A 19,148-nucleotide genomic window follows, 5' to 3' on the forward strand; every position below is an offset into this window, starting at 1 on the left:
GATAGTTGCGTTCTCATCCGCTGGATATTTCTCTCTCCTTTATCGCGGCCAGGTTGTGTTCGGAGGATACGATGGTAGGTCCCAGGGTAGGGAAGTTTTCCTGATCAAACCTTCCACATTCCCTTCTTGGACAGCCTGTAGCTCCTCCAGGTCCTCAATCTCCTTGGCTTTCTGGGCCATCTGGGCAGTGTGGTCCTGGATACCCTTGGAATTCACACCCGATCCCGGGAGACTTCGGTTAAATGGCCGAGCCAATGAGCTCTTAGCTAGAACCGGTGAAGTGGAGGGTCTCCCCATCTGTGGAGTTGATTGTGCAGTGGGTGAATCTGGAAGACTAAAGATTGGCGAGGGGTAATTTTGTAGATTGGAATTGTGATGCTGCTGTTGTTGTTGCTGCTGCTGCTGCTCTTGGCGTGGCGATGGATTTCTACCGTCGTGAGTAGGTGTCACCAGCTCCTGAATGCTGGGACTCTGATATGCCTGAAAATTTTGAACAGCGGAGGAACCATTAGGTTTGAGGGGTTGACTGTTTCCGGACGAAATACCTGGATTCGAGTCCTCCTCAGATATCTGACCGGCCATTGGTCCATTCTCAAGCAACAGCTGCCGCCGCCTAGTCATCTGGGGTGTGCGTACAACAGCCTGGGCTGGCCTGGCTGGTGTGACAATTGCCCCGCCAGCATTACCCACCACCGAACCCACACCTTGCGAATGCAAACCGTGCCCATGTTCTACTTGGTTCTGTGTAAACAAATTGTTGAATGCCCCGTTGATATGACCACCCAATGACTTATCGTAAACTGTCGCTAGAAATGTCAAAATGGCGCTAATTGAATGCTCGTGGCGATCGTGAAGCGTTTGAAAGGCGACGCTCTGCTCGTACAATTGATTGTGATCCTTACGAAGCCGGTTAATAGCTGCCGATATCATTGCCTGGTGGTTCTTGACAGCCTCCAGTTGCTGAATCAATGCTTGCAGATCCGGCCTGGAACCTCTTCCACCACCGCCCCCTTGTTGGTGGTGTCCGTCGCCCTGGTTATCCGCCTTTGGCCCCTCGAGATACCCGCCAACACCAACGCCACCAGCCCCGAATTCACCCTCCCCGCCATCGCTCAGATCATCCTCCTTGTCCGTATCAGGGTCTTGCTTATTCTTGCGTTTTTTATTCGGTTTACCCTTTGGCTTCGAGATCAACCACATGAGATCGGGCTGTCCACGTTTGAAGTATGGATTTTCGTATTCACTGGGGGGTTTGCTTCTCTGCTCAGAAGTCTTTAGTGAGCCGTCGGCAAGACCAACCACCTTATGGAAACCGTACATGTTGAGCTGACGGACGAAAGAAGCGTAATTATTGTGTTTAAAAAGGTCGGGAATTAGTGTTCGTGAGAATTCATCCTCATCCAGCACAAGAAATGAGTTTCCCGACGGTGACCAACGAATGAGCGCATCGGTTTTGGGATCATTAACAAAACTAGCAATGCCGAAATCATGATGTCAGTGATCAATATCCTAAGTGGCGAGGCAAGCGCCAGCGAAACGAATGGGAAGTGAACGAAAAAGCGACCAAACTCAATTGCAACGACTAAGCAAACTTGAAACGTACCTGCTCAGTTTTTGTACAAACGGAGGGATGCTCGCCCTTTTCTTTCTCATTTTCTCAATTCTCATATGTAACTCCCTGTCGAACGGATCCAAGCCATCGCTTTGAGGCCCAGAACCCATAACCTGTCCCATATTCGTAGTTCCACCCGAGCCATTCAGCAAGTTCATCTGCACACCAGGAGCCGCCAGGCCCTGCGCCATAGCACCGGCCGTCGCCAAAGGATAAGGCATCCTAATTAACGTATTTCCTGTCCGATTTATCCGGGCAAGCCGGCCGGTACTATCGCTAGCGGTGATAGGAAGGTTTATGGCGCCCGCTTGCGTTGCCGCAGTATTCTGGTCAACGTCCGATCTCCCACCAAGAAAAGTGTCGGCTAGGCCTGAACTAGCAGGGTAGAGGTTCCCACCCGGACCTGCAGACGTGATGCCAACGGGCGTCGTCGGCAAGTTCAGGTAGTTCATACCAGAATCAGTTATGACTGTCGGTTCAGCAGCCGCAGGTACAGACGAGAGGATAGGAGCACTAGTTCCAGGAGCGGGGCGTTTGCGACCACGGGCGCTGTTGTTGCTGCTACCGCTAGGCTGGCTCTGTGGATGGGGAGGGGTCGTCATTTTTCTATTATGACGGTAAAAGGAATGAGTGGAAGAATAAGAGGGGGGGAGGAAGAAGGGGGAGGGGGCTCGAAGGAGAACGTAGAAGAGATCGGTGGAAAGCGAACGTCTGATTGTTATTATTTTCTCCCCTTCTTCCTCCCTTCCTGTGAATCCTAATGCTGGCGAGACGGTGACCTGTAGGGAAATTTTATTGTTGTCGTTGACAGATCAAGGGGAGATTTCGTTGTTGAGTGAGTCAAGGACAAGGCGACGACGGAACAGGAGGAAGATGAAGCAGAGTTGATGGAGAAGGTTGTGTGCAAGGAGTTGCGTTGTTCGTTTTTTTTTTTTTCTCCTCTTGCGCGAGCGGGACGTGATGCAATGGGTCAAGGCAGAAGGCGCGGAGCCTAACTTCTCCGTCCTTCCGTAGCAATGAAAGCACAGCCCAACTGCTTGATCAAGATAGCGGTGCTGAGATAGGGTGAGGGTATTTTGAGTTGCCGTAGATTAAGGGCTATGATATTAGGGTGCTGGTGGGGTTATGACAGGTTCAGCAGCAGGTGTTAGTTACAGTGAGGTGGTGTACGAGTACTGGACTGTACGTTTACCGGTATGGTGTTGAGCGAGCACTCGTGGTGTGGCAGAGGGTGTGGTGGAGGAGATGCTAGCTGGGGTGGTGGTGGGTGGTCGGCGTCGCTTACACCGTTATCGTGGGAAGGGGAAAAATGGGAAAAAGAAAAGAAAAAAAGTGAGTGAGGGCTGGTGCAACAAGGTGAATGTGGTGGATCGCAGAGCAAGCGCAGGCAATAACTTGTTCGCGGTCGGGAAACACGTTGTACTGTACCGCGTAGTATTCATATAACCCCGACACTGGTACTGTATAGTATCATAGATGATAGGTAGGCTGACGTATTATGCCGGTACAGAAATTGTTGAACCGAGAGATCGTAGGGACGACGGACGGTGGACGGACATCACACCCTTTCCAGAGCAATAATTTAATTGAATTCGAGGTATCGTAATCATGGCATTTTTAGGTATCATACAAGGCCTCGTTCGAGTGATATTTGGCAGGGCTCCGTACTGCAAGCCTGAAGCGCGACGCCTTCTTCCCTCCTCCCCCCTTTTCCTTTTCTTCGGGTTTTGCACTCCAGGTTAAGGGTTTTTATCACTTCCCATAATATATCATACATATCATAATCACTCATAGCAAGGTGGCTGCGATTTCGTAGCGATGGGATGTCATTCCGTGGGGTTCCTTCCTTGGGGCCGGTGGAGTGGCTACGGCATTCTGAGGGGCTGCCCCCCCCCACGACAGCACCAAAAAAAGGTTAGGGTGAATGTTTTTACTCAGCATGACGTTCGTCTCGCCTATGAACATGAGATGAATTCTGAGAAGGTTTTCCAGTCCAGAAATTCTCCATTTCGCTATGTAAATTAGGGAGGGAGGGAGGTAAGTTATGAAAACAGGAATTTTTGAATGTCTCCCTCCAACCGTGACCGGGAACCGTGGTGCTGATAAATCCGGGGAGCCGATACCAGTACGATATCGGTATCATACTGTGAGTCGCTGTCCCTCCCTCTCCGCGCCAACCTTTGATGCCTTCCGCTGTTGCTGATCTTTGGCCCTCTGACATCTCCCGATTCCATCTGCCGTTCTGTTGAACGTCATCCATCGCATCTCACCCTGAAAATTTCCTTGCATCTCACTTCTAAACCTACCGGTGCTGAGGGTTCAGCCGAGCCAGGACGCATAACGATGTTCGAGAAATATATACGCTTGACTGCCGGTACGGGTGGATGGTGGGTGATAAGAGGGATTGTAGCCTCACTTTCAATTGAATTTGTGATATACCGTGTTTAGACTACTGTACTCGAGTACTGTATGTAAGCTACGTTCACGGTGGTTGAACCTTGACCTGAAGCAGTAGATAAGGTATCATATCGTACTCTCCGATGGACCTTGAATTTGATATCTATCAAAAACTCTAATGATTTCTCTGGTCTCCTAACCTGATATAGTAATATGCAATTGGGTGCTAGAGGAGGGGTTGGATCCCCGGGCTTCGGATGGCGGTCCGGTTTGTTCTGGCGAATGATAAGGACGAATTGAGTTGTCTGCTAAATTTGCTCGCACTTGTGCTCGAGTACGAGTACTGCACAGCACTTGTCCCAGCCCGTAAGTACTCAAGTACTGCCGGTACAAGTACGAGAGAACGGGAGGGGGGCACGTTTTGTGCGGGAGCCCAGACACGCAATGTTTTGCCATATATTTCTTTGGTCCCTGTTTTCGGGGACTTATAGCCTACCGGTATGGCGGGGCTGTCGTTAACGGTAGCGTACTCCATTGTTTCGGAAAGCCTCCATGGGTTCAATGTAATTTATTATCCTTGTTCGTCGACCCAGCATCAACTTGGTGGGGGAAAAAATGGTCCTGAGAGGAAAGGCAAAGTTATTCTTCATCGCTGTGCGCTGTAGCAGTACTGTTCTGTGAAACGTGCAATTCACGGGCGGACTTACCGCAAATACAGGTACTCTTGGAGATCAGCCCGTCGGCCCGTCAACCCATGATAGGTTTAGTTTGACACGTAGAATTCAGAGATTAGACTATATGGGGCTGTACTAGTACAGTACCTACCTACCAGTAACTTACCCGAGTACTCGAGTAGATAGATAGCAGTATAATACCAAGGAGCTTTCAGTGTTAAAAAAAAAGATTTTTCAATAACAAGTAAACACGGGAAGTTGCATTAAGTTACCGTACTTTATAGTGTTTCTATAGCTAATTATGCCTAGATCCTTCGGCTTGTATATTTGAATACACCAAGGTACAGTACTTGTAACTGAAGGAAAAAAGTGCCAAGGTTGAAATTGATAATATTTTGGATTGTTTCTAAGTTTTGATGGGATTTGGTTGGACAGAGTTTTGGAGCAATCTACCTCTACTCTAGTAAACCTCTATAGTGTTATCAACCTGAAAAAAAAAAAAAGAGAAGAGAAAGAGGAAAAAAAACAACAACTTTGCTTGATAAGGTACCGTACCGGTAGTAATAATGGTGGACTGGTGGGTGTTTGACCGCGCAATTCTGTTTTGAAATCGGGATCCGAGGCTGCATCTTGGCAACTTTAACTTAAATTATTACAACTATTTATCTTGTTCCTACCCCAGATTCACGGACCATAATATAGGTTAGAGTTGTCAAGATGTAATCTCAAACTCCTATTTCAAATCAGAATGGCACGGCCAGGAACCCCCCTAACTACTCCTGGGTGCGCCAAGTTTATGTGAGACAGCTGAGTAAGGAAGCTAAGTTATTTCTATGTTTTTAACTTTTGAGAAACTCTGCGTCTGTACTGCAGGTGTGGGCTCCGTAAAATCCCTTGAGATCCACCAACTTATCAGATTATCAGGAGGCCTCGGTGTGTCAGCTCAGGATAGGTTTAGTTTGGGAGGTTGAGAGAATGATGAAAGCCAGTTGATAAGATCCAACACGTCCAATTGGCTGATCTTTTCTCTTCTCAGGGACCTTTGTCTGAGTTCGGGAGCTTTGTGGTACGACGGGGATTGGGATCGGCCAGCTCCACTCGGCGCTCAATATTAAGACCTTTTTTCTCTACCAGTAAATTTACCTGTAAATTGTGGGAATCACAGCCCGGTACTGGCACTTTTAACGCCCCTCCTATCATGCTGATTATGATATTCCGTAGTTCCAGCGCCCTGGAAACTTGACCTCAATCACGGACCTGGCCGGCCGGTCGCAGATTTCTCACCTCTTTTCCCACCTTGACGGTCTGGTACCGTCGACGCCTTAAATTTGTCTCGTACGAAAGCGCCCTTCCAGGCTGCCGGTACAAGTACGATAACTCGAGTACCGGTATCATAGCAAGCTGGTGCGAGTTAAGGTACAGTACAAGTACGATGGTTATGAAACAGTTCTTGGCTAGATCGGAAATCGGTTTGAGGCCAAGGGTTCGTGTGGGACTCCATTCCACGGTGCACCTGTGGCTAATGATTATGACTCTTTCCGTTGGCGAGCCTTTTCCTTTTTTGACCCTCGTTTCGAGACCTCGCTTCCTGGTCGCTGCGCAGCGTGTGGAGGATTTCTGCAACGAACTCTCTTCATTCTTATCACTTCGTACTAGATCGCCTTTGGTCTATGGGTAAATAAGCATCTGGCATCCGACCATTTGATCTCAATCATTTGTTTCCGTTTCGTAAGTTGCCTTGCTGTTGTCAGTACAGTCGGTACGAGCACGTTCTTCCGACGATTTACAGTGCCATGTCTGCCGAGGAACGGTCAACGCCACCAGTGGCACCAACTAGAGCCCCCCCCACAGAAGAGCAACGAACACGAGCGGTAAGCCTTCATATTCTCACAAACAACTATTAAACTTGGAGCTGACGTTTGCCAGGAGGTAAACCGTCTTAAAGCCATTGCGATCCGGGAGGCTCTCAAGGAGCAAGCAGAGTCCGAACCAACTGTTTCTCGCCCTGCATTAAACAATGCGACCTCATCCTCCTCTCCCACCCCGGGCAATAAACGCTCTTTCGCAACCATGGCCAATAGTCGCAAAGGAGGTGAAGGTCGTGGGGATATCGCCATCAAACCTGCACGCAAGTTCCAAAAATTTGTGGAGTACGAATTTGCCAAGATGACGGACACGAAAGGGGGTTTTATATCTACCGAGGATGACCCTCATTCTATGCTTTCGGCGGTAGATCTACGGGATAAGCCAGCACACATGAGTTTGGAGGATTGGGCGAAGCATCAGTTGAAGATGAAGCTTATGAAGGAGAAATCGGGACCATATGAGCCGGGCCTTAGTGCTCTCACTATGGGTGAGAAGGAACAGATCAGGTGTTATGAGTGTGACACTGTGGAGATTGATTGGAGGTGGTATGAGATTTTCAAGTGCAGGGTCTGTGCCGGGTGCAAGGACAAAATGCCGGAAAAGTATAGTCTTTTGACCAAGACTGAGTGCCGGAATGATTATTTCTTGACTGATCGTGAGTGCTCACAGTCCCTCTTGTTGTTGTTCCCGGCTCTGCTAACATGTTTGCCCTGTAGCTGAGCTCAAGGACGAAGAATTACTCCCGCGCATGCACAAACCAAATCCCCACAGATCAACTTGGAACAATATGATGCTATATCTTCGCTACCAGGTGGAGGAGTTTGCACTACAGAAGTGGGGTTCTATGGAAAATCTCGACAAGGAATTCGAGAGGAGAAATGGTGCCAGGAAGAAGAGGAAGGATGATAAGTTCCGAGCAAAGCTCAGGAGTCTTAAAAATAAGACTCGTGTCGAGAGCTGGAAACGGAGCGCCGAAAATGAGAAACATGAGCATGTTTGGGGCACCGCCGTTACGAATACCAGCGGGGAAAGCGTTAGGACGTGTGAGGACTGCGGGTTTGAGATTGAGGAGCTCGTATTCTAGTATTGTGCTAAACTCTCCCGAGTATTGTGTCGTTTCCTGTGTTTTCTCCGGAGTTTGCGATAGAGGTCCAGGGTGGGGGATTGCTTGTACAGTACAACTATATTCCTCACCGCCTTTGGTTTTCGGTTTCTCGACAGCGTCATCTCAGATTCTTTCTTTAGCTCTTTCCCTAGCCTTTTCTTGTATTTCTAATGCCCGTAAAATTAAGGCTACCGCGAAATGACTAGAATTCGGCTCACACATTAAGCTTAAATTATTGCCCTTCATGCTGGTACCTGGGCTAGCGTGACAAGAAGACTGCGCTGGCGAAAGTACCTTTTGGTATGTAATTCCAATGAAAACTCGTGGGCTGTCAATATATGCACGGTATAGTACTCTGCGCGTCGGGAGGCAAAACCTGGGGTACACACAGGCCATTTTGACGGTCAGGAATTCCGCAGCGAATGTGCTGCATGAGCGGTGGGCCGATGCATCAGTATCGATTTATGTTGCAGAAAAGTGTGGCAGATTTATCACACTCAGAGGGGAAAATAATAATGATTTAACCAGGGGCTGTTCCTTATTTATTTCATCCACACGATAATGGCACCACTATGGGAGTGGGCTTCAATTTATTGTAATTCTGCGCCTGATGGCTCAGTGTTGTTCCGGTGGAAATATGGGATGCAATGGTGACAATATCATGATGGTTTACCAGTATGATACCATACCAGTACTGGGCGAGTAATTCGGGACATATCAAATTTCCAGTGCTCTTCGGTATCGAAGCCCTGTGGCTTCTCCATGGAAAGTTGGAAGCGACATCCTTCCTGCATCCCGCCACATAGAAGAAGAAAGCATCGGCCACTTACCGTACAAGTACTCGTGTAGTACCGGTACACGACCAGTATCGGTGCTCTAAGACCTTTCTTCCCCCATGCTGGGACGTGCAGCGACTGCCAACCAACTTCAATTTTCTTCCTCTTGAGCCTGGAAAAGTGGGCGAGAGGGAAGGAAGGGAAGGAAAAAATAAAAAAGAGAGACATACGACTCTAAACGAACACCTGTTGGATCTCCTCCCATAACTTCTTTCCCCTTTCATCCCTCTTTCGAACGTCTTCCCCGCCTCATTTACCGATCTCGCCACCTGCCCTTCAGGTTGTTTTCTTTTTCATTCTTCTCGCAACGTTTTTTTCCCTAAACTTTCTTTCGATCTTTGCTGTCACACCCTCTTCTGAGTTACTGGGTTGACGTTGTCTTGGCACAACTTCTCGCCTCCTTTTGGATCAACCATCCAGACGACATCTCTCCACAGGAATCTTCCGTTCAATCCGCTCTTTGTTTTGTACTCATTAAAGCTTCTTTCCTTTCGCGACTTACGCCGAAAACAAGCGTACGCGGCACCATGGCCTGGCAGTCGCCCTCTGCGCATAACTCCTCCCCCGATGGGAATAATGGGAACGGTGGCCTTCAAGGGAACGGTGCCAATGGTGGCTCTGGAGACGGCGCAGTTGGTACAGAGTACACCTTACAGGGTGAGAGGTATCACTGATCGGCTGTGCTGGGTTATGGAGAGCTGATTAGGGGCACGATTTAGGTGTCATGAGGTTTTTGCAGACGGAATGGCATCGTCACGAACGGGATCGTAATTCCTGGGAAATAGAGCGCGCGGAGATGAAGGCTAGAATAGCAAAGCTGGAAGGGGAGAATAGGGCAGCAAACAGGTTGCATCAGGGGTTCCTGACGAGGATAAAAATGCTCGAGACTGCGCTGAAGAAGGAGAGGACGTCGAGGGGATTGGAGGGGGCCGAGAGGGATGGGCAAGGGGGCCAGAAGGCTGCGGTGGAGAACTCGATCAATGCAAAGTGTAAGTTTGGAAGCACGCTTGGGCTCGGGAGAAAAGGCTAACGTGTTTGTTATGTTTAGTATCTCAGCAGTCAATCCCCCTTGGAGAATCCTCGTCACTCTATAGAGCTGAGGCTGCCAGAAATAAGAGTCGGGCGTATCTGGAGAAGTGTCTGCAGGAGATCACTTATTTACTTACCCCACCAAATCATCCTCCACCCCAGCATCAACCTCCTATCAACGTGGAGTCTATGCTACAGCAGCAACAACAGCAACAACCACAGCATCAGGTACTTCAACAGCCTTCTCCGTCCCCCAACCACCAGCCTCCATGCCCGACAGGACAGGCCAGTAGTCAGCTAGGCAATGCCGGGATGCTTTCTGGACATCAACCATACCCACATAGTCGTGCCTCGCTATCCCGGTCTCATGAGATGGGCAGTCAGCAGGCTTCGTTCCACCAGGAATTGCAGATCCAGCCTCAGCCTCAGATCAATACCCCCTCGGGTTCAAACGAACAGTTAGATGAAACATTGGAGCAGCAAAATGCATTTTCCTCCTCAGGTTTGGATTATGGAAAAGCTGATACAAACCCCTTCTCTGCCTCCGTGGCCACCGCGGGTGAAAGTGCTACAGGGTCTTTGGCACCTGGCGATACCGATTCGTGGGATTTTGATGAGACAACTCGAGTTGGTGGTAGTGATCTGGAGGCTGCTAATAGTCACCCAAAAGAGATTGAACAATATAGTTCAAGTAACCATACGGGGAAGGCTAATAGTGTTAACCGAAGGAAACTTTCTGTATCAAAACATCGATCCCCAAGCGAATCACGGGATTCAGCAGGGACTGTGGCCTCTACAACGGTGCTGGGTTCGGATTCTGGAAATTTTAAATTAAAGTTTGCCTTAAGGGGTCATTTAGACGTTATCCGCGCTGTTGTTTTCACTGGTGGGGGAACTGCCAATGAACCGGAGATTTGTACTGCTGGTGATGATGGCGTTCTCAAGAGGTGGTTTATTTCAAGGAGCTACGGCTTATCCATGGGTCTTTCGGATATGGATATACAAAGTCATTTCACCCATAGGGGTCATTCGGGAATGGTTACATGCCTGGCAGCTCGCCCCCCTGCCGGAGGAAGTGGTGGTGAGGCTGCCTCCAACGCTGGAGGGTGGATATTCTCTGGGGGGCAAGACTCCACTGTGAATGTATGGGAGGCGGGGAAGGTGGGGCCTAAGGCTACGCTTGTGGGACATACTGATGTGGTATGGGCGGTCTGTGTTTTGCCATCAGCATCCAATGTCCTTGGTTCCTCGGACTCTTTTGAGAGAGTCCTCTTAGCAAGTGGTTCAGCAGATGGAACGGTCAAGATATGGAGTGTGACTCCTCCACCGTCACCACAGTCTCACTCGAACGCTGGTAGTATGCTCGGAAGTTTTAGAGGTACTCCGTCATCTACCGTTCCGTATACCGATAATGTCCCTTTCAAATATTCCCTTATTTCTACAATTACTCGAGAAGGCATTATCGCAAATCCAACTTGCATAACTCCAATGTCTATCACGGGCGAGACCTTTGTTGTCTCCTATGATGATGCTGCTATCATTATTTATGATACTGCGTCTGGGGAGGAAATAGTTAGCATGGTGAGCCAGGAGACCTATGATGGGACACCGGCTTCAGGGGTTAATGCAGTTGTGGCATCGACTGTGAGCCTTGAGAGTGCCGTCGAGGCTGGTAAAGGGGATGAAGCCTTGATGGCTGGAGCAACGGGTTTGAAGGGTGGAGTCGGCGGGATGATTATAAGCGGGCATGAGGACCGATACGTGAGAATATTTGACGCTAATAGTGGTAAGTGTCCAACCAAGATTCTGTAGTCCGGCTCTGGGCACTGAGGCTGATTTTGAAATTTTGAAGGCCAATGCACATATAGCATGCTTGCACATCCCGCTGCAATTTCAAGCTTGGCGCTCTCCCCAGATGGCAGAGAACTTGTCTCTGCTGGTCATGATGCAAGTCTGAGATTCTGGAGCATGGAAAAGAGATCCTGCACCCAAGAAATCACGAGCCACCGGCTTATGCGGGGCGAAGGGGTCTGTTCCGTTGTCTGGAGTATAGACGGAAGGTGGGCAGTAAGTGGGGGAGGCGACGGTGTAGCTAAGGTCTTTGCAAGATAGTGAGTTTTTTTTCTCCGGCTCCTTGGTGGATGATTTTTTTGGTCATGGGCAGTCGCTTGCCTGATGAACAATGGGATGAAGAAATTTTTTTTTAATGCTTTGGTGTGATGCCGGGGTTCCTCTTTTGTTCTCTTTTTTGATCTTTCTTTTTTTTCTTCTTTCTCGCTTCCCGGTGATATGAAGGGTTATGTTCTTTTAGTTTTCGGTCAGTCTACCTTGTTCTACAGTTCACATATCTGGTGTTCTGCTGGTGTTGTTTTTCCTTCTTCTCTTTTTCACTTTTTCTGTGCACATCATGGGCTTAGTTTTGCGCGGGTGCGGGTGCGCGTAGGGACGTCTGTACCGGTTTGACGGTTTCGCGTTTTTTCCTCTCTTTCATATCCTTGAAACTGAAGGGCGATTGATGCATGGGTTGGCTTGAGTTGGCTTGTATTGGATGGCTATGGTACCTCGGATCGGAGAAGCAGAAGAAAAGACTCTGCAAAAACATCTTTCACAATGGAAAGAAGAAAACAGCAAAAAAGACGGAAAAGACGGAGGGCCCTCTGTCTTTTTTTATCCTCATCCATTCCTCTCTCTACCCCCTCACTCATATCGTCTCGTGTTGTAACATACTATTTCTTTCGCCTGGGTTTAACCTTTTCTTATATTGGTATATTTCTCTTTCCTTCTTCTTTCTTTGGGGAACAAAAATGTAGAATTGGCGATGGTTTGAGCTGCCTTGAGTTTTTGAAGCTGGGATAGCGGGTACTGTAGAATTGTGTGATAACGGGAGTCTTATATCGATTTGTTTTTCGTTTTTCGTTTTTCATTTTTTTACTTTGCTTCCGCACTGTATTCGAGTATGCATTATTATGCCGTACCTAGTATACTCGAGTACCTTGCGAGTAGACTATCATCTCGAAATGGAAGACCGATGTGTGGCAAGTGAAAGTTGTTGCAGGTAGTCGGATCGATGATCCAAGCCTGACGTCTGAAGCCCCCTTCACGCTGGTGAGCACTGCTTGGGAACAGGGATTGCGGGGAAAGAGATCGGCGCGAGCTTGAATATTTCCCGGATGGGTAAATCTGATCATTGCCGAGTCTTGGCTTCTCACATGTTGACGACGTCAAGTGTGTGAAAACACTCACACACACCTGATTACTTGAGTTATTGGTATGGTCCTCACACACACACACACAGATAACGAGTGGGCAGAGGGGAGCAAGAGATGAACAGGAGCAGGGCAAACATAGACTACCGTACCGGTAGACTGCGATCACTGTACTTGAGTACTACTCGAGCACGATACATTCGAGTAACGGTACTCGAGTATTATTTCGTAAAAGTCGGACTGGAGCCATTGGCAACAGAACCAACCGAGAGGGCACCAAAACCGCCAAATCGCCAGGCTTTGGGCGAACGACGAAAGGCAAGCGGGCAGGCTGCCCTGGCACAAATCTGACTTACGAAAAGATATGATACTGCCATACTGGTATCACGCCGTGCGGTTATCCTAGCAGTGAAGGGTCGATGTAGTAATGACGACATCCACCTTTCAATGCGCTGGAGTGTCATAGCCTTTTTAACTTAATACTGTGAAATGCCTTGATTTCCCACCCATCCACCCCCCTCCCCCCGCAGAAGCCCAGAAGGAGTGGAACAGAAATCGTAATATAATTCCAAACGACCCCCCTCTTATCCTACCCTCCCAACGAGCACTGAAATCACCTTCAATGCACCCAGTACAGACCCATTGAGACGTACCGTACCGTACTGTACAACTAGCGATACACTCAGCCCACCACCATTTAAGAATCAGCAGAACTAAAGCTAGACGTAGCCCATTCGGTTCCACACTTGCAATCCCGAAACACCCTCTCAAGAGGGCACTCCTCAACCCTCCCCATCCTACAGCAAAGCCACAGGAAAGATGTCCGCAACGACGGCTAAAGACCTCGACAGGTCCCAGCGAGAGCCACTCGTGGCAAACCCCTCCGACCCAAGCAGAGCACAGAAGGAGGCTGCCATTAGGAGTAAACTTAGGACTTACGAAGCGCTGCTCGCCATGAAAGAGGGGTACATGCCGAGCACTGAGCAGATCACGGCGTGGGCTAGATATGCACTTAGAACTAGTGGAGTACTGGATAGCAGAAATCGGAGGCTGAGTGTGCAAGGACGGGGGTTTGTTAGGGATTTGAGGGCTTGGGTTGAGGCTGTTGTTGAGGTTGGACTGGGTAAGAATGTAAGTGATGTATTGAGCTTTGGGTTTTTGGGGGCGTTTGCTAATGTGAAGGGGGGCGGGAGTAGTCGGATGATAAGATTCAGGAGTTTATTTGGCATACTTCGAACGCGCGGATTGATGTTCGTGGGCCGAATATGAGGGGTGCTGGAGGGGCGGTGGCAGGGGCAAAGCCTTCCGGAAAAGATATGAAGAAGGGTGTGTGGCCTTCCATTGAACGATAAGGGAGTAACTATGGCTGATATGCGACAGTATATTCAAAGATGAGGCTCCTGGGGAGTCTCCTCTACTCCAGCCCCGAGTTTAGGAAGCTGCTGAACGACGTCACAAGTATACTCCCCCCCCCTTCACTCCCTTGCCACTACCAACGCTAACAAACCCAGTCGTCTCCCGCGACATATTCGCCGATGCCGCCTCCTTCGCCGCGAACGTTGCCAGTTCCGCGGCGGAAAAGGCTCGCCCGGGAGGAGACATCTCGCAAATTGAGCAACCCGCCGAATCTGCTCTCGGCGATCCAAACACAAGTCCGGACATCCCCTCCGCATCACGAATCCGCTCTATGGCAAAGGATAAGGGAATCTCCTATACGGAAGCCCTCCGCAAGCAGACTACCCAGTCACGCTACGACGTGGAGTCCTACCTGCGAGAGAAATTCCCGAAACAGCGTCGGGACGCGGTGATTAATAGGCTGAAGAGCACGATAGGCGAGATCCAGAAGAACTCTGACTTCAACGATACCGTGGACTTTTTGATTGAGATGGCGCAAAAATACATTGGTGGGATTACGGACAGTCTTGATAAGGAAACCAGCGTACAGAAGCCTGCGATCCATACAGATGAGCACTTTGACCGGGCGGTTCAGGATATGAGGGTATGCCTTTCTCAATGTGTCGAGTGATGAATCATGATTCTAACGATGGGAAAGGCAATTCTAATGGTCTTCGCGGACGGCAAACCTCTCGACGACATCCACTCCGCCACCAAAAAGGTTATCCAAGACATTCAATCGGATGAAGACCTCCGCAGCTTCTACAGCGACATCTCAAACTTCCTCAACCGAGCCCTTAAGGAAAAAGACTTTATTGCCTCCGATGCGGCCGACGCGGAGGCACACGCTCTGTACGACCGCTCCACCACCCTCCTGAAAGAAAAGACAGATGCCTACCAGCCAGACATGCACGCCCTCTTCCAAGAAATAACCTCCTTTCTAAACGCCATCTCTCAGGACCGCGAGAACCGCCGAGTCATCGAGTCCTCCAAGAAGGTCTTCAATGACCTCGTAATCCTAGACTCCCAGGGCAAATTCAAAGGCTTCAAACGCCGTGTGGTGCACGACATCCTGGACGTCCTATTACCCAGGCTCGTCGGCGAGGTGCGCTACGTACCAATCCCTAGAGTAGAGTATCAAGATCGGGACTACGACCTCATCCTCGAGAATCTGATCCTCGAAAGCGACCATTTCATCCCTTACAAGATGCTCTTCGAGACCGTTACCCGAGCAGAGTTCGTGAACGAGTACGTCTTCTCCAGCCACTACTCTGGAACCAGCAAGCTGCGCCTTCAGGGGATCACCATGTTCGCAAAGGACATGGCCTTCATAGTCCGGAAGAAGACCGGCCTGGTTACATTCCAAGACCGCGGGTTCCTGGACGTGTATTTAGACGGCAGGGGTGCCGATGCCGAGATCATCCTTGAAAGCCACTCCGAGGACGAGGAAGACGACGGTGACGATGGCGATGGTGTGTACGGCAGCGGACGCTACTTCCAGGTGAAGAGTGTGAAAGTCAACATCCACAACTTCAGGTACAAGTACAATGCGTACCACACCTGGGCTGCGGCATTGCTATCTCCAATCGTCCGCCCGATGGTGCGGAAGCTGGTTGCGAGCATACTGGAGCAGAAGATAAAGTACACGTTCGAGATGGCCGATAGGGAGATCCGTGGTGTTGTGGAGCGCATGAGGGTTGCGTCCATTGCCACCAGCGGCGGTGGGAGCCTCGAAGGGTGGATCGAAGCGATCCTTTCGCGTCCGCCGGGACACAGAGGTGGAGGTGTGAGCGGTGTAGGGGGGAGGGGTGCGAGGGCGGGAGCTGGTGGTTACAGGGTTAATATCGGGGAGGACGATATATTCCCCGGCGAATTCCCGCCGGGTGGGATTGTTGGCAAGATTAAGGACTCCACTGAGAGGGTTGTAGCCCTTGGCGAGGAGGGAGGGTGGAGGAATGATGTTTTCAATCTTGGGACGTGAAGCAATTATGCAATGTGGGCGAGTTGGGGTATCATACCGGGAGAGAAACTAAAATCGAACACTTGAGGAGGGGGAGGAGGTTCATTTGTCAATCAAATTGCAAGGTCTGCCTATCATAATATTATCAACTGTCTTTTTTCCTCTTCTTTCCTATTCTTTTCTTTCAAATTTATGGAGATGGTCTATGACTGCGGGAATGTTAGGTATTCAGTGGCAAGTCGCCTTTCAAATACTCGACATGTGAGTATGATAAATCGGTCAGACTCCCGTATAGGTATCACATCATTGCAAGTATCATACCGATGAATCAATGGGAGCCCCGATTGCACAGTATCGCCATAACCACTTGAAATAATCGATACCATACCTTCACCTTACCGTTTCCACACACCCACACCCGCGCCATGCATGGTCTATTCCCACTCCCGTGGAATGCCAACCAGCCGCATTTACGGCACTGCACTTGTAGATGAGCGCTGCTGTCGGTAGGTAGTCTAATCCATTGCACCGTCGTTTGAAAGCTTAAGGGTTTTTTTTCTTCTTCCACACTTTCCTGAATCGAATACCGGTTACTTACAGCAAGAAATGATATTCCGCAGTGGTGCACTGTGCCAGAACATGGACTCGACGGTGCATTATCGAAGTAGCTGCCACTACAGTACCATAGTTACTGTGCGAATTCGGCAGGATTGGGTAATTGAAGGTGGTTGTTTGTCGGGGGTTATATAATAATATCTCATCTTGTGTACTGTACTGTACCCGAAGATCATTCAGTCTATCTAGACTATCATACCTGGAAAAACCTCCAACTTCTACTCCTACCTTTCCTAAAATACCGTTCCCAGTAACTCTTTACTCGGGTAGGTAATGATATGTAACAAGTCCTTTCCTCCTATAATATGATGATGACGACGCCATGTCTTCACTTCCTTCATTCCTTTGCTGACACAACTCCTCACCGAGCCCCTTGCTTCCTTCCTTGCTTGCTTGCTTGTTTGCCCATCGAAAGACGACGACCCGAACCGGCAATATCATCCAGGACCCAAGCAAAGCAAGGACGGGGTACAGAGTAATTAAATTAAATTGATGAATAATTCGCGACCCGCTAATTAATCACGGCGATCAACGACCCGACCGACATGCTCGACCACCGGAACGGATGACAGTGACGATCAATGCAAATGGCAAAGGTATTGTATGGTCAATTGTCAGGGGATATTCCTAAATATATATATTCGAGAACCCCCCCCTCACCGCCTTCTTTGTGGTGGGGGCGAGGGAGAGAGGTTCATCCTGGGTTGTAAGTTGCAATTTCCCGTGGGGTAATCACGACTTGAAAAGTCTCCCGAGCCACCAACCAGCTCTTATCTTATCTACAACTGTCAAGATGGTGTCAGGATGTGGAAGTATGATATCAGATGGGAAAGGTCTTATCAGTCTTGGCGAGACTTTTACACGGAGCGTACCGTATTATTTTCTCAACCGGATGAGACATACCGGTACTCGAGCAGGGGGGATTACAAAATAGTCTACCGGTAGTTGGGAGGTCAGCGACTGTTTATCGGTGAATATCATACTTGAAAGAAAAGAAAAGAAACATGACGAACCAGGACAAACCGGTTCCAAATAAACATTGAATCCCAAGGTTAGTCTAAATAATATGGGTCTTGCCTTCACGGATTTACACAAGCATATCAGGATACCGGTAGTCTAGAGTTGTTATGCCCCCAACACAGTCACATCAAGTTAAAACAAAAATTATGCCAAGGCAATAAAGTCAATGCATATCAGATCATTTTCTTTACTGGGCAATGACTTGGCAGTTTTAGAACACTACCGTCATAATACTACAAGTATCATTTCAAAATCCGACATCTTGTCCTTAGGGGCTGCACAGCAACGTTGGCCACGCAGGCCCCATGTTTCCTGGATTAGGGGGAAGGCTCACCGTTGCGGTATTCAAGTGGATACACCGACACGAACGAGGCTCAACCATTCTGTGTGTCGGGCGGCGGAGTGAGAACGTGGTACGGGGCCCAGGTTATGCTTACGGGAGTTTAGCGACGGAGGGACCTGCGTTAGATGCGGGCTTTATTTTCCTTTTTTCCCGATATATGTCCGAATGGGCCTGGATTTGGGGTGTGGTCGGAATGGAAAGGGTTTGTGATCATGAATTTGTATGATACGAGGTGGGGGGGGGGGGGAGTGTATATATTTGTTGCTTATGCTTCGCAATCTAGGACTTGAGCTATCCAGGTTAAATACACCATCACCTCCGTCCGACCCAGTATCAAGAGAAAGGATTGATAGTAGTAATAATAATAAAAAAAGGAACAATGTCCCACCTACGATACTACGCGTACGACGGCGTTGGAAAGCGCAATCTGGAGAAATACTACTACAGCCAAGCGGTCCGCATAGACAACCGAATTGAGTGCGCCGGGCAAGGCAATTACACCCCTCCCCCGTACGAGCTGCCTACCTCCTTCCTTTCCGCTAACGCAAGAGCACTCCCCAGGCGGCTGGGATGCCCGAACTGGCGAACTCGCGAGAACGATGGAAGAGCAGATCGAGAAGACGTTCGAGAATGTCGAGCTGAACCTCAAAGACGCTGGCGGCGCAGGATGGAGCCAAGTGTACAAGATACGCTCCTACCATATCGAACTATCGCCCGAGGCGATAGGCGCTACCATCGCGGCCATTCGGAGATGGTGTCCCCACCATGCGCCGGTGTGGACGTGCGTGGGCGTCACGGCCCTCGGGGAGGAAGGGATATTGGTGGAGATTGAGGTTGAGGCGCAGGTTCCGAGGGAGGCCTAGACTTCTCGTCCCTTCCCCTTTCTTTCTTTCTTTTTTCCATTTTCTTCGTTTGCAAGGGGGACAAAGTTGAGAAATAAGATTTACGAGTGATCTTACGTGATTGTACGAAGCGAGGTGAGGTTCTTTTTACCGCTTGAAAGCTTTCTCATGTGATTCTTTGCTATATCTCGTTTTCTCTTGAAATTTTTCTTGCGGCCGTAGGTTCGAGCGAATAGGGGTTTTTGTAA

At 49.2% G+C, this 19,148-nt stretch overlaps 5 protein-coding genes; 4 read left to right on the plus strand and 1 right to left on the minus strand.

Moving 5' to 3' along the window:
* The window catches only part of GSTUM_00009357001 (uncharacterized protein), a 3,250-nt gene extending 792 nt beyond the window's left edge, over positions 1 to 2,458 (minus strand). The window contains exons 1-3 of the mRNA XM_002840649.2: positions 1,604 to 2,458; positions 1,336 to 1,471; positions 1 to 1,260 (exon numbers count right to left, since the gene is read on the minus strand). The exon at positions 1 to 1,260 is cut by the window's left edge and continues 792 nt beyond it. Coding sequence (XP_002840695.1) covers positions 40 to 1,260; positions 1,336 to 1,471; positions 1,604 to 2,214 — 1,968 coding nt within the window. The 5' untranslated portion in view covers positions 2,215 to 2,458 and the 3' untranslated portion in view covers positions 1 to 39.
* Positions 2,459 to 6,295: 3,837 nt separating this feature from the next.
* GSTUM_00009358001 (uncharacterized protein) lies at positions 6,296 to 7,633 on the plus strand (the record flags this gene model as incomplete). XM_002840650.2 has 3 exons in its annotated part: positions 6,296 to 6,554; positions 6,610 to 7,204; positions 7,266 to 7,633. The coding sequence occupies exons 1-3, from the start codon at positions 6,477 to 6,479 to the stop codon at positions 7,631 to 7,633; spliced, it is 1,041 nt and encodes a 346-aa protein (XP_002840696.1). The 5' UTR covers positions 6,296 to 6,476.
* Positions 7,634 to 9,017: 1,384 nt separating this feature from the next.
* Positions 9,018 to 11,747, plus strand: GSTUM_00009359001 (uncharacterized protein; the record flags this gene model as incomplete). XM_002840651.2 has 4 exons in its annotated part: positions 9,018 to 9,147; positions 9,210 to 9,479; positions 9,539 to 11,305; positions 11,372 to 11,747. The coding sequence occupies 4 exons, from the start codon at positions 9,018 to 9,020 to the stop codon at positions 11,629 to 11,631; spliced, it is 2,427 nt and encodes an 808-aa protein (XP_002840697.1). The 3' UTR covers positions 11,632 to 11,747.
* Positions 11,748 to 14,116: 2,369 nt separating this feature from the next.
* On the plus strand, positions 14,117 to 16,903 carry GSTUM_00009360001 (uncharacterized protein; the record flags this gene model as incomplete). XM_002840652.2 has 4 exons in its annotated part: positions 14,117 to 14,183; positions 14,237 to 14,724; positions 14,779 to 16,586; positions 16,701 to 16,903. The coding sequence occupies 3 exons, from the start codon at positions 14,117 to 14,119 to the stop codon at positions 16,099 to 16,101; spliced, it is 1,878 nt and encodes a 625-aa protein (XP_002840698.1). The 3' UTR covers positions 16,102 to 16,586; positions 16,701 to 16,903.
* Positions 16,904 to 18,437: 1,534 nt separating this feature from the next.
* Positions 18,438 to 18,921, plus strand: GSTUM_00009361001 (uncharacterized protein; the record flags this gene model as incomplete). Its single annotated transcript, XM_002840653.1, has 2 exons — positions 18,438 to 18,568; positions 18,654 to 18,921. The coding sequence occupies 2 exons, from the start codon at positions 18,438 to 18,440 to the stop codon at positions 18,919 to 18,921; spliced, it is 399 nt and encodes a 132-aa protein (XP_002840699.1).
* Positions 18,922 to 19,148: the final 227 nt, after the last annotated feature.

Source organism: Tuber melanosporum (assembly GCF_000151645.1).
Source record: "Tuber melanosporum whole genome shotgun sequence assembly, scaffold_55, strain Mel28".
NCBI classification, from domain to species: Eukaryota; Fungi; Ascomycota; class Pezizomycetes; order Pezizales; family Tuberaceae; genus Tuber; species Tuber melanosporum.